The sequence below is a fragment of the Rhodotorula toruloides genome (genome assembly GCF_000320785.1).
Source record: "Rhodotorula toruloides NP11 unplaced genomic scaffold Scaffold8, whole genome shotgun sequence".
In the NCBI taxonomy this organism is placed as follows: Eukaryota; Fungi; Basidiomycota; class Microbotryomycetes; order Sporidiobolales; family Sporidiobolaceae; genus Rhodotorula; species Rhodotorula toruloides.
In genome coordinates this window covers 614,057-625,105 of record NW_015622968.1, presented here as the reverse complement: position 1 = coordinate 625,105, position 11,049 = coordinate 614,057, and the positions used below count along the sequence as shown (strand labels likewise).

Sequence of the window (11,049 nt, the reverse complement as noted above, 5' to 3'; positions counted from 1 at the left end):
ATGTTCTCTTCCGCGACCCGCACAGCTCTCCCGCGCACCGCGACTCGCGCTTTCTCCGCCTCGGCGCGCGCAAAAGCCGAGACGCTCGTCTTCCTCGAGACCAAGGGCGACTCGCTCGTCCCGTCGGCGGCGAACGCCATCACGGCCGCCAAGAAGGTCGGCGGGAAGGTGACGGGGTTGATCATCGGCAAGGACGAGGCTAGCGTCAAGCCGGCCGTCGACCGGGCAAAGAAGTGCGTTCACTCGTCCTCCTCGACGAGACGGCGTTCCGATCCTCCCCACTTGCGAGGGAACCGCGCGAGGGAGGGTGCGGTGATTGCGACGGTCACAGTCGTGGACTCGCTTTGCCTGGCGCTCGCACCGACGCTCGCTCGACGTCGCTGCGCCTCGGACTTTCTCTCACGGGCGAACGGCGTCGGGTCGACCGGCAACTTTGCGCTCGGAGCAGTCGGGGTAGTTCAGGTGCTATGGCATTGGTGAAGGGGAATGGAGGAGCTCGACGTGTGATGAGCGGGACCGGAGGACGGTGTTGCCGCTGCTTGCGGTCGGAGCGATCTCGACGAGTTAGAGGATCAAACTCGCTCCGACCGACTCTCTCGCCCGCCCTGCCCGTCAAGCAGCACAAAATGACGTCTCTGGCACTTTCGAATACCGGAGATTGACCTCTCGCTCGTCTCCCTCACAGGATGGGCCTCGACGCCCTACTCGTCCGCACTTCTCCCGCCCTCGAACACGCCCTCGCCGAGCCAACCGCGCCCGTCTTTGCCGAGCTCGTCAAGAAGGGCGGCTACACGCACTTTGCGGCGGGACACTCGGCGCTCGGGAAGAACTTGTTCCCTCGGGTGGCGGGCTTGTTGGAGGTTCAGCAGGTGCGTGCGGCGTCCGATGAGCCTGTCACTTGCGCCTTTCCCGCCCTCGAGTAGAGCTGACTGCCGTCTCGTGACGATTCGCACAGATCTCGGACGTCATGTCGATCCAGGACGAGAACACCTTTACGCGCCCGGTCTACGCCGGCAACGCCATCTCGACCGTCAAGTCGACCGACTCGATCAAGCTCTTCACCGTCCGTGCGTCGACGTGGGAGCCGGCGCAGGAGGGAGACAAGGAGGCTGAGGTTGATGTCAAGGAGGCGGAGAATGTTGGGCCTGGTGAGTTCGGCCGCCCTCCGGTTGTTCGCTGTCGTTCGGCGCAGGGACTTTGCTGACTAGTTGGATGTCCGGTCGTCACCTCAGCCCAAGCAGAGTGGGTCTCGGAGGAGCTCGTCAAGTCGGAGCGACCGGACCTCGCGACCGCACCGACGGTCGTCTCGGGCGGACGCGGCGTCAAGTCCAAGGAAGCCTTCGACGAGACGATCATCCCCCTCGCGGACGCATTGGGCGCAGCGATCGGCGCCTCGCGCGCGGCTGTCGACTCGGGCTACGCGGACAACTCGCTCCAGGTTGGACAGACGGGCAAGGTTATTGCGCCGAACCTGTATGTTGCGGTTGGCATTTCGGGTGCGATCCAGCACTTGGCGGGAATGAAGGACTCGAAGACGATTGTTGCCATCAACAAGGTGCGTTTTCTCGAGCGTGCTCTGGCGACACTCCAGGCGGCGGGGTCTCCCCTTGTGCAGATAGCCTCGCCGCTGCTTGAGCCCGCTTTAGTGCACATACTGACACCCTTCGCGCTCACAGGACGCCGACGCACCCATCTTCCAAGTCGCAGACATCGGTCTCGTCGCCGGTTCGTCCCCTCCGCTTGCTTCGCTCCCCGCGACTCTCGCTGATGCTCTCGCTGCCACAGACCTCTTCGAAGCCGTCCCCGAGCTCGTCAAGAAGGTCGAGGAGGCGAAGAAGTAGATCTCGCCCGCTTTGCCTATCCTCGAGTCTGCAACTTTTCCGTTTCCATGTAGTGCCACTTGATTTGATCCCGCTCGCTCCCATGCATCGATGTCTGAGCATTGTCTGTGACGCCGACCTGAGTTATGCGGCGGGCCAGGAAGCTCAAGCGCTTGCTTCCCGAGACGAACGCCGTCCGGGAGCGGAAGCCAGAACGCGAGGACAGGTCTACGCGTTCGCCAGTAGCTACAAGGGTGATCCGAGTGAGACTGAAGGGTAACAACAGCGAGAAGAAGGAGAACAGAATCCATTAGTCTGAGCCGTTCAAGACGAGATGGGTTCGTAGCCTTCGTCGCCGGGGACCATCCTGAGCTTGCCGGTGACGCGGGTGAGGAGGAGCGTGATGACGATGAAGAGGTTGAGGGCATAGGCGACGACGGTTTCGACCCAGGCGCGGCCTGTGCGACGGAGAGACGGTCAATCAGGGGAAACCGTTCACAACGAGGCGATTCGCTGATGCAGGACCCGGGCGACTCACCCAGCTTCGATCCATGTGCAAACCGCTCATCATGATGCCTCTCCCACGCGATGAAGCTCGAGCTGATGCACGTGCAGAGCGCCTGGAGGAACATGAGTCCGGCGACGAGTTTCCAGCCGCTGCGGAGCTTATCGGTTCGGTAGCCTCGGCCTGCGCTGGCGGTGCCGATGAGGGTGAGGACGATGGCGATGATGTTGGCGAGGCCGAGGATGAGCGAGAGCTGATGGGCGTAGCTGGCGACGGAGGGAAGGTCAGATCGTCGCAACGGCAGAGACACGCCTCCCCGCCTCGGCCTCGAAGGGGCGGGACGTGCGACGCTTCGAGACGGTCCAACTCACCCAGCGGTTGACCAATTCTCGCACAAACCCCAGCCCGACTCGGCGAACCTCTTCCTGCGAGTGACCCGCTGCGCCGCTCCTTTTCCTCCGGCTAGTCCCGCCGCCGACATCCAGACGTCCTTGTACTCCTCGGAACCTTCCACCTTCGCTCCTCGCGCTTGACCCTTGCAATCGAGCGCCCTCGAAGGGAACGGCCGACAAGTTGTCACGCCCGGCTCGTACGAGCTCTCTTCGCAGATGCTGAACAGGCCGTAGGTCGTCGTGAGCTGGATAGGAGCAATTGCGGGCGTCTTTGTGCGGATCCTGGGTGTGACGAGGGAAAGTCAGCGTCATCGGTCGAGAAAGTGGGGAGGAAGTGAACAGAATCATCGCGGTCGCAGGCGAGCGTTCAAGCCTCGGGAGTGGTGCAATGCAGAGGCGCCAACTCCCAGGACATCGTCGCGCGCGCCCAACGTGCGAGGTCGGTCGGAAAGAAAGACGCACCATGCGATCTGGAGAGTCGAGGCGGTATTGAGCGAGAGCGTCGTCAGGGAGACCGCAAAGGCGGCAAGATAAAGCGCCAGCAGTCCCTTCATCGCGACAGACAGTCAGCAAACGCAGCGATGCGATGTGGCGGGGAGCAAGTGTGAAGTCGACGAGAAAGAGACTGCGGGCAACTGCGGGCGAATCGCTCGCGGACCATCGCGCGAGAAAAGCGCACGAGCAGCGCGAATGGAGTGCTACGAGTATGTTATTGCGCATGCGGTATCAAGCGAGTCAGGTAAAAGCGGTTCTCCCTCCCTTCTCATCCTCCTCGACGTCCTCCATCCTCACTTCGTGCATCCTGGGTCCGCCCGTCAAGCGCACTCACAGCGGCTTGATCAACGTCGGCGCAACCCTCTTCTTCTGCTTCTTCGCCGGCGGCTCGCCCTCGCCCTTCGCTTCTCCCGCATCTCCGCCAGTCACATCCGTCGACGAGCTCGCTTCCCGCGGCGCATCGGGCTCGCGGTCGTGTTTCGCGGGTTGCGAGGCGGCGGTCTTGGCGAAGAGCGAAGGGAGCGAGGCGGACGAAGAGGCGGATGGAGGTGCGGGTATTTCAGTTGCGCTGGGTTTGGCAGGCGACGAAGCGGTCGTGTGTGTGGCGTGAGGAAGAATGGCGTGCGAATGAGAGTGCGAGTGCGAGTGGTGGTGCTGGTGAGCGGCGCGCTGGTCGTGGTAGGGTGTGCCGAGTTCTCCGGGAGAGAAGGCGACGATCGAGCAGTACCCGTCTTGCGACGAGATGACAAGCGTCTGGCCATCTGAGGACCTGTGCGCGCGAATTGTCCTACGATCAGCCTACATCTGCAGACCCCGGAAAGCGACAGAAAGAAGGACCCCGGCAACGCACCAAGTCAAGTCGGTGAACGGCGCATAGTGCAAGTTGCCGAACATGGCGATCGGACCTGCCTGTTGCGTATCGTACAGGTAGACCGAGTCGAGGGTCGCGACGGCGTACACCATGCGGTAAGGGAGGTCGAACAGGCTCTTGGGCTTTGGCTTCGGCGCGTCCGTGTCCTCAGCCTTCGCCTTGCCCTTGTCTTTCGACGACGACGCGGCGGAGACGAGCGGGACGTCCGCAGGCTCGGCATCAACGCCAAGCTTGACCTGGACCGGCGCCTCGTCCCCACCCTCCTCGACCTCGTCCTCCTGCGCTCCGGCATCCTCCCTCAACTCCCACAAGACGGGGCAGAACCTGATCCCAATGCTCGTCGTCTTGTGACCCGGCAAGTGGGCGATTGGCGGTCTCGCAATGTTGTTCCTCGAGTAGATATAAACCGTCGGCTTGGCGTCCGACCCGCTCGTCGCGCCCGCCTCGTCCTTCTTCTTCCCTCCTCCTCCTCCGCCGGCCGCGCTCTTCCCCGCCTTGACGCTCGCCTGCGCATTCGCCACACTATACGGGTCCTCCCAGATCCCCGCAGGCGTGAGCAACAAGCTCCCATCCGTACTCCACGCGAGGCGGCGGAAGAAAGGCGTCGAGTTGGCGTCGCCGTAGAGCTTGATCGAGTCGTAGCGGACTTGTTCGTTGAAGTTCATCGGAGAGTGCTCGGCGGTGTCGAGTGGCGCTGCGGCGGCGGAGGTCGAGGCGCTGGAAGAGGCGGAAGTCGAGACGGTTGCGTCGAGGGGAGGGAGGTGCGCCGCACCAGCCGACGACGAGGTCGACGTCCCGACCGGGTTGAGTTTGGGCGACAGCGCAGGCATGACAGCGGGCAGCGGTGCAGGAGAGGGCGACCTCAGGGGTCTTCCAGACGGTCCATTCGCGGGCGATGGACCGAGTCGGGGGCTCTGCGACGGCTGTGATCCGGACGTCGACGAGCGGCGAGAGTGCGACGAGCTCGTGCGGTGCGGGAGGGGGTGAGGCGGAGGAGGATGGTGAGGGATCCCGTTGGGCGGGTCCATCGGGGTCGTCACTTCCTCGCCGCCGTCCACCTTAGCGCCCGCTGTAGGCGCAGTCGTCGCGACGGTCGTGGCGATCGAGAGGGGGGTCGAGAGGACGCTGATGGCTGAGCTGGAGGCCTCGGAACGGTCCGAGTCGATCGAGCGCGACGAAGTCGTGCGCTGGTGCATCGGCGGGCGAGGCTGAGGCGCGACAAACTCCGACGCAGTCGTCTCCGCCTTCTTGCCCGTCGCCGCCGAGGAAGCCGTCCGACTCGCGCTCCTGCTCCTCTCGCCGCCGCCCGCGCTCACCTGCCTCTCGACATCCATCCTCGAGTTCCTCCCGACCGGTCTCGCATCGACCCCTCCCTCCCTCTCTCTCAGCTCATAAACCCTCATACTCCTATCCGAGCTCTGCGTCGCGACATACCGTCCAATCGGGTCCCACGCGACACCCTGCACGTAATTCGTATGTTCCGCGATGCGCGCGAGGGGAGAGAGGGTCGTCAGGTCGTAGAGGGTCGCGGTGTGGTCTACTGAGCCGGCGAGGAGGCGGTCGCCCGAGGGAGACCAGGCGAGGTCGTAGATCTCTTTGCCGGTGAAGCTCCTGTGAGCTCGACACACCCATGCTTTATCAGCCACCGCTCGAGAGCATCTTCTCGCAGCGCCTGAAGGCAAAAGAGCGCGAAAACGCACCGAATCATCGCCCTAACCCTCCAGCTCTCCTTCTCATACGCCCTGTCCTCGTCCGTCTCTCCAAACGTCTGAGCCTTGTTCATCGCTGCTCCCGAGTTTGCGCCTGAGGTGGAAGAGGAGGGATCCGAGGGAACCCAGAGGAGGATGTTGCCGTCGTCGCCTGCCGAGGCGAGCATGTCGCCTGCGGAGGTAATGAGTGCGGGAGTCAGCGGCACTGATCACGCACTACAAGCTGCGTCCTGCGAAGCTCGACGGAGCTTGCGAGGACCCGCAGCACGCGCTCCATCTCCCGCCGCCGGCGAGCGAACCACGAAGAATAACCGCTCACGCACCTTTCGGCGACCACCTGACGCAATTGACCACCCCCTGATGCTGGCTCAACGTCGCGAGGTACTCGACGCTCGGGTCGGGGTTGGGGTTGGATTTCGGTATGGGTTTGTTCGCGGCGGAGGAGGAGGGTGCGAGGGGAAGAGAGAGGGAGGCGGCTTGAGGAAGCGGGCGGGGGGTGACGAGCCAGATCTGCGTGCGTGCAAGACGTCGTGTGAGTGAGACTGCAGCACACCTACGGAGAACGCTTTCCCGCTCCCGTCCGGGGAGAAGGACAACCTCCGAAGCAGGTTCGCCGCACTCACCCTGACATTGTTGTCGGCCCCACACGTGGCCAGCCTCCAGCGCTTGTCCCTGTCCCTCCTTTCGCCGTCGGACAAGTCGAGTGCGGCTGCGTTGGTGCGTGCCGAGGGTTTCGCCGCGACGGAGACGGGGGAGGGCGGGAGGGGGTGGAAGTCGGCTGAGAAGATGGGGCTGCGTGTGGGTGTGCATGCGAGTCAGTTCGACATCTCTGCAATGCTGCAAGAGCCTGCGCCGAGTCGTGTCAAGGCGCAGACGCGCTGGATTTCGAGGTGTGCGAAGTCGACGACGACGGCACGCGCTGGAGCGGGAGTTGGACTGGGCGGGTGAGTGAGCGTACGTCTTGTCGTGCCACCTGATTTCGAGAGTCTTGCACTTCATCGTGCGGGTGGGCGGGTGAGAGGGTGCGAACGAGATGAGGACGGGTTGCGCGCGTCGACGGGGCGAGGGAAAGGGGGACGCACACTCTCGCTTCTCTCGCTGCAGAGCTTTCTACGGATCACATACAGCTACAACCACCTTACATCAAGCTGTCAGATCACTACAAACCCGCTCGCCTTCGAACGACGTCGCGAGACCGCCTCCTCGTCGTCCTTCAACCCCTCAACCTCGTCCCGCTCACCCACTTCGACCATGCCGCCTCGCAGTGAGTCACACTCGCTCACACGGCTTGCTCAAGCGCACAGTCAGCTTTTCCAGCGGATCCAAGGCGGTGACGGCGAGCGAGGGCTGCTCGACGAGATGAGGGACCCGTGGTTGTGCAGCGGCGAGGGAGCGGTGCAAGGCTGGCGTGGGGTTGAGTGGCGGGTGCATGCAGACGCTGGGACTGCTTGGACGGGTCGTGCTGGCTCGCCTGACGCTTCTCTGGCCGAAGACGCTGCTTTCTTCGCCTCGTCTCCTCTCGTCGTCCACGAGATTGCATTCGCGTCGTTCGCTCAAGCTCGCCAACCCACTCCGTAGCTCGACTGACCTCACATCGTACGCGACCCACAGGAGCCCGCGCGTCGTCCGTCTCATCCACCACCTCCGCCTCCAACCCCCTCCGACGCTCCTCGCGCGCCTCGAACCCCCCTCCCCCTCTCTCCGCTCCAAAGAACCCCTCGACGCCCTCCAAAAAGCGCAAAGTCGTTTCATCTGGCCGCGGGAGGCGCGCGAGTAGCGTGATGGAGGAGAGCGAGGAGGAAAGTGAGGACGACGAGGAGAGTTCTGAAGACGAGGGTACCGCACGCGGCAGGAAGCGCAAGGCTCCTTCGAAGAGCACGCCTCGCAAGAAAGTCGTCGGCGGTGCGAAAGCCCCCCGCGCACTCAAGGCCGCTCCGAAGCCCAAAGCCATCATTTCCGGCCTGAACGCCCTCCCGACTCGTTTCCTCCCCTTCCCTCCGCACTCGTCCTTCTCCTCCCTGACCGACTTGGACGCCCTTCCCTCCCCTTCGGACGCCCCTCGCGCAATCTTCGTCTTCGGGACAGGCGACATGGGCCAAAACGGGCTCGGCGTCGACGACCCCAAGGCTTTGGACGAGATCACCCGTCCGAGGAGGCACGTTGGGTTTGTCAAGAAGGTTGAGGAGGGTGAGGAAGGGTGGGAAGGTGGAGTCGCGGATTTGGTTTGCGGTGGGATGCACACGCTTGCGGTTGACGGGGAGGGGCGCGTCTGGTCCTGGGGGTGCGTCACACTCGCTCCTTCCCTCTCCTTTCCCGCACTGACGCTCCTCCTCGCCGCCCAGCATCAACGACAACGCCGCCCTCGGCCGCCTCACGACCAAACCCGGTTTCACCTCTGAAGAACTCGAAGCCACGCCCGGGATGGTCGAGAACCTCCCGATCGAGTCGTTCAAGGCTGTCAGGGTCGCGGCGGGCGATAGTGTCAGTTTGGCGATTAGCGAGAGGGGTGAGGTGAGGGCTTGGGGGTCGTTCAGGGTGCGTTTCCGAGCGGACAATCGACTTTGCGACAAAAAGTCCTGCAGCCGGGCTTCGCTGACGCTTTCGATCCTTCTCTCTTCGCGCAGGCCGCCGAAGGACTCCTCGGCTTTGACGGTTCCGCCGGCTCGTCCAAGACTCAACTCGTGCCGACCGCCCTGCGCAACCTCGACAAGCACACGATCGTCCAGATCGCGACGGGCGACGACCACTTCCTTGCGCTCACGAGTACCGGGATGGTGTTCGCGTGCGGGAATGGAGAGCAGCATCAGTTGGGGAGGAAGATCATCCAGCGTGAGTTGGGCGCGCTTTCCGCCTGACCATGCTCTCGCTTTGAAGTTGCGGCTGACTTGCTTGAATCGCGCCCCCGCAGGCCACAAGGAGCACGGCCTGACGCCGGAACGCCTCGCGTTGAAGAACATCGTCCTCGTCGGCTCGGGTTCGTACCACTCCTTCGCGGTCGACCAGAAGGGCGAAGTCTATGCGTGGGGTCTCAACTCGTACCACCAGACGGGCGTCTCGGACGAAGACGGCGGCTACGCCGACGTGATCCAGACTCCTACGCTCGTCGCCTCGCTCTCGCCCTCGAAGCACGACGGCGCGCGCGTCGTCCAGATCGCAGGCGGAGTGCACCACTCGCTGTTCCTGTTCTCGAACGGCGAGGTGTGGGCTTGTGGGCGCTCGGACGGCCACGAGGTCGGATTGCCTGACGACCATGCCGAGATGGTTGCCAGCAACGAGCGCAAGCAGGAGGCGAAGCGTGCGCGTGCCGAGCGCGAGCAGCAGGAGCTCGCGTCGATGAGGGGCGAGGACGGCGCGGTCACGCGCACGAACGAGGACGGCTCGACGATGACTTCAGAGGAGGCCGCTCTCGCCGCTGCCGAAGCTGCGGCGCGCGGCGTCCCCCTCCCGAACGACTACATCCCTCTCCCGACGCGCCTCTCGTTCCCCAAGGAGCCGAAGGAGTGGCAGCGCGACGTCAAGCGCGCCGACGACCTCGACGACTTTTGCACCGAGGCGACGCACATCGTCCAGATCGCCGCCGGCACGCGTCACAACTTTGCCGTCTCGGCTCGCGGGTACGCGTACTCGTGGGGCGTTGGAGCGAGTGCGCAGCTCGGACAAGGGCCGGAGGAGGAGATTGAGGAGCCGACGCGCATCTTCAACACGGCGCTCAGCGGCGTTCGGGTCTTGCGCGCCGAGACGGGCGGTCAGCACTCGGTCATCGTCGGTATTGACCGCGACTACGAGGACAAGAAGGCTGAGCGCGAGAAGAAACGCAAGGAGAAGGAGGAGGCTGAGGCGGCTGCCAAGAAGGAGGCTGAGCCGGTCGTCAACGGCACGGGCGAGGCGGAGCAGGACGGTGACGTTAAGATGGCCGACGGCGAGGAGAAGAAGGAGGGAGACGCCGCTCACCCCGTGGGCGAGGCGAAGGAGCCGGTCGTCATCGTCTGAGGGCGCAAAACGCAGCGCAGCGCTGTGCATTTCCATTCTACACTTTCGCATCAGCTTCGCTCTTTTGAGGAGCTGCAATTCCAACGCTATCTCCCTCATCGTTCTCGGTAGTGCTGCTTCCGCTCGAGACTTTGTAGCAGCTGATGAGATTGGCAAAGCGATGAAGCGAGACGACCAGCGTCTTCGCTACGGGAACAAGCGGGAAACAGAAGAAGCGAAAGTGAGCGCAGGAGAGACGACCTTCCTAACATGCCGTAGGAGTCGCCTCACACCCTACCGCGGCGCCCTTCAACCGTCTTGACCTCGACGATCGATTCGCCAAGCCTGTGGATGAGCGTGATCGAGTCAGCGCGAAAGACGGGGAAGTTGAGCGGAATTTGCCTGAGAGCGCGGGCGTAGGCGAGCAAGGTCGTGAGGTAGAAGAGGCTAGCGAAGGCGGTCTGGTAGACGACGGCTGTGTGTATCCCGCACGGCTTCTGGCATCAGCTCTTGCTCAGTCCTGTGCGGAGGAGGACGCGATGCGGAAGGTCGCTGGGCGCACCTGCAACGAAAGCCGACCAAAGGTACAGCCCGAGCCTGAGCTTGATCGACCCGTACACTTTGAGCTTCTTGACGACCGGGAGCGGCCACTCGAGCGAGAAAGTGACGAGGCCGTTGACCTGTTCTTGGGCGAAGTCAGCTTCGACCGCGAGATGCAAGGATTGGACGCACGATGTTGACGATCTGAAGGACCGGCAGCTCGACAATGATCTTCTCGAAGAGTGCAGCCTGAGGCGGCGGGCTGTGCGCACGCAAACGGGCGAACGAAGGTCAGCTTTTCCCGAAACTCGTCCGTCAAGTCGAATGCGCGACGACTTACACGATGCCATGCGGTCCGAGACGTCCACCCACAAAGTCCCAGAAGTACTTGCGGTAGACCAAGCCCCACAAGGCCGCCCAGGCGACATCTGTTGCGGAGCGAGGGAAGGTCAACCGTTGCGAGCGGTTCGGGCGGGTGAAAAGCGGACGAACAGGCGCCGGAGGTGAGGGCGAGGAGGCGGGCCCAGTCATGCCAGATCAGGGCGCCCATTTCAGCGGTGCGCGAGGCGACTTGAGCGGGGTGAGGCGAGGGAAGCCGCGAGGAGGGTGAGGGAGGGGAAGCAGGCGGAACGAGCGGCGACGGCGCGCGTTGGAAGGCTGGGGAGCTCTTGCGTAGTAGTTACAGACCAGCTGCGAGTGCGCTAGGAGGCAAGCGAGCCCTTGAAGCGACAAAGCGAGGAAAGCGAGG

The 11,049-nt window shown here is 63.6% G+C and overlaps 5 protein-coding genes across 5 annotated transcripts; 2 read left to right on the top strand and 3 right to left on the bottom strand.

Moving 5' to 3' along the window:
* RHTO_07923 (electron transfer flavoprotein alpha subunit) lies at nucleotides 1-1,841 on the top strand (the record flags this gene model as incomplete). The annotated part of the gene is made up of 6 exons (XM_016421578.1): nucleotides 1-233; nucleotides 686-869; nucleotides 956-1,148; nucleotides 1,242-1,555; nucleotides 1,677-1,725; nucleotides 1,786-1,841. 6 exons carry the CDS (start codon nucleotides 1-3, stop codon nucleotides 1,839-1,841), a joined length of 1,029 nt encoding a protein of 342 aa, XP_016274171.1.
* A 303-nt stretch (nucleotides 1,842-2,144) lies between these two features.
* RHTO_07922 (uncharacterized protein) lies at nucleotides 2,145-3,271 on the bottom strand (the record flags this gene model as incomplete). The annotated part of the gene is made up of 4 exons (XM_016421577.1): nucleotides 2,145-2,278; nucleotides 2,359-2,591; nucleotides 2,697-2,999; nucleotides 3,180-3,271. 4 exons carry the CDS (start codon nucleotides 3,269-3,271, stop codon nucleotides 2,145-2,147), a joined length of 762 nt encoding a protein of 253 aa, XP_016274170.1.
* A 271-nt stretch (nucleotides 3,272-3,542) lies between these two features.
* Nucleotides 3,543-6,791, bottom strand: RHTO_07921 (chromatin assembly factor 1 subunit B; the record flags this gene model as incomplete). Its single annotated transcript, XM_016421576.1, has 6 exons — nucleotides 3,543-3,981; nucleotides 4,063-5,694; nucleotides 5,784-5,964; nucleotides 6,116-6,302; nucleotides 6,416-6,584; nucleotides 6,751-6,791. 6 exons carry the CDS (start codon nucleotides 6,789-6,791, stop codon nucleotides 3,543-3,545), a joined length of 2,649 nt encoding a protein of 882 aa, XP_016274169.1.
* A 252-nt stretch (nucleotides 6,792-7,043) lies between these two features.
* Nucleotides 7,044-9,782, top strand: RHTO_07920 (regulator of chromosome condensation; the record flags this gene model as incomplete). Its single annotated transcript, XM_016421575.1, has 5 exons — nucleotides 7,044-7,056; nucleotides 7,404-8,073; nucleotides 8,135-8,327; nucleotides 8,417-8,621; nucleotides 8,701-9,782. The coding sequence occupies 5 exons, from the start codon at nucleotides 7,044-7,046 to the stop codon at nucleotides 9,780-9,782; spliced, it is 2,163 nt and encodes a 720-aa protein (XP_016274168.1).
* Nucleotides 9,783-10,048: 266 nt separating this feature from the next.
* RHTO_07919 (PRO41 protein) lies at nucleotides 10,049-10,851 on the bottom strand (the record flags this gene model as incomplete). Its single annotated transcript, XM_016421574.1, has 5 exons — nucleotides 10,049-10,236; nucleotides 10,324-10,441; nucleotides 10,494-10,563; nucleotides 10,642-10,729; nucleotides 10,794-10,851. 5 exons carry the CDS (start codon nucleotides 10,849-10,851, stop codon nucleotides 10,049-10,051), a joined length of 522 nt encoding a protein of 173 aa, XP_016274167.1.
* Nucleotides 10,852-11,049: the final 198 nt, after the last annotated feature.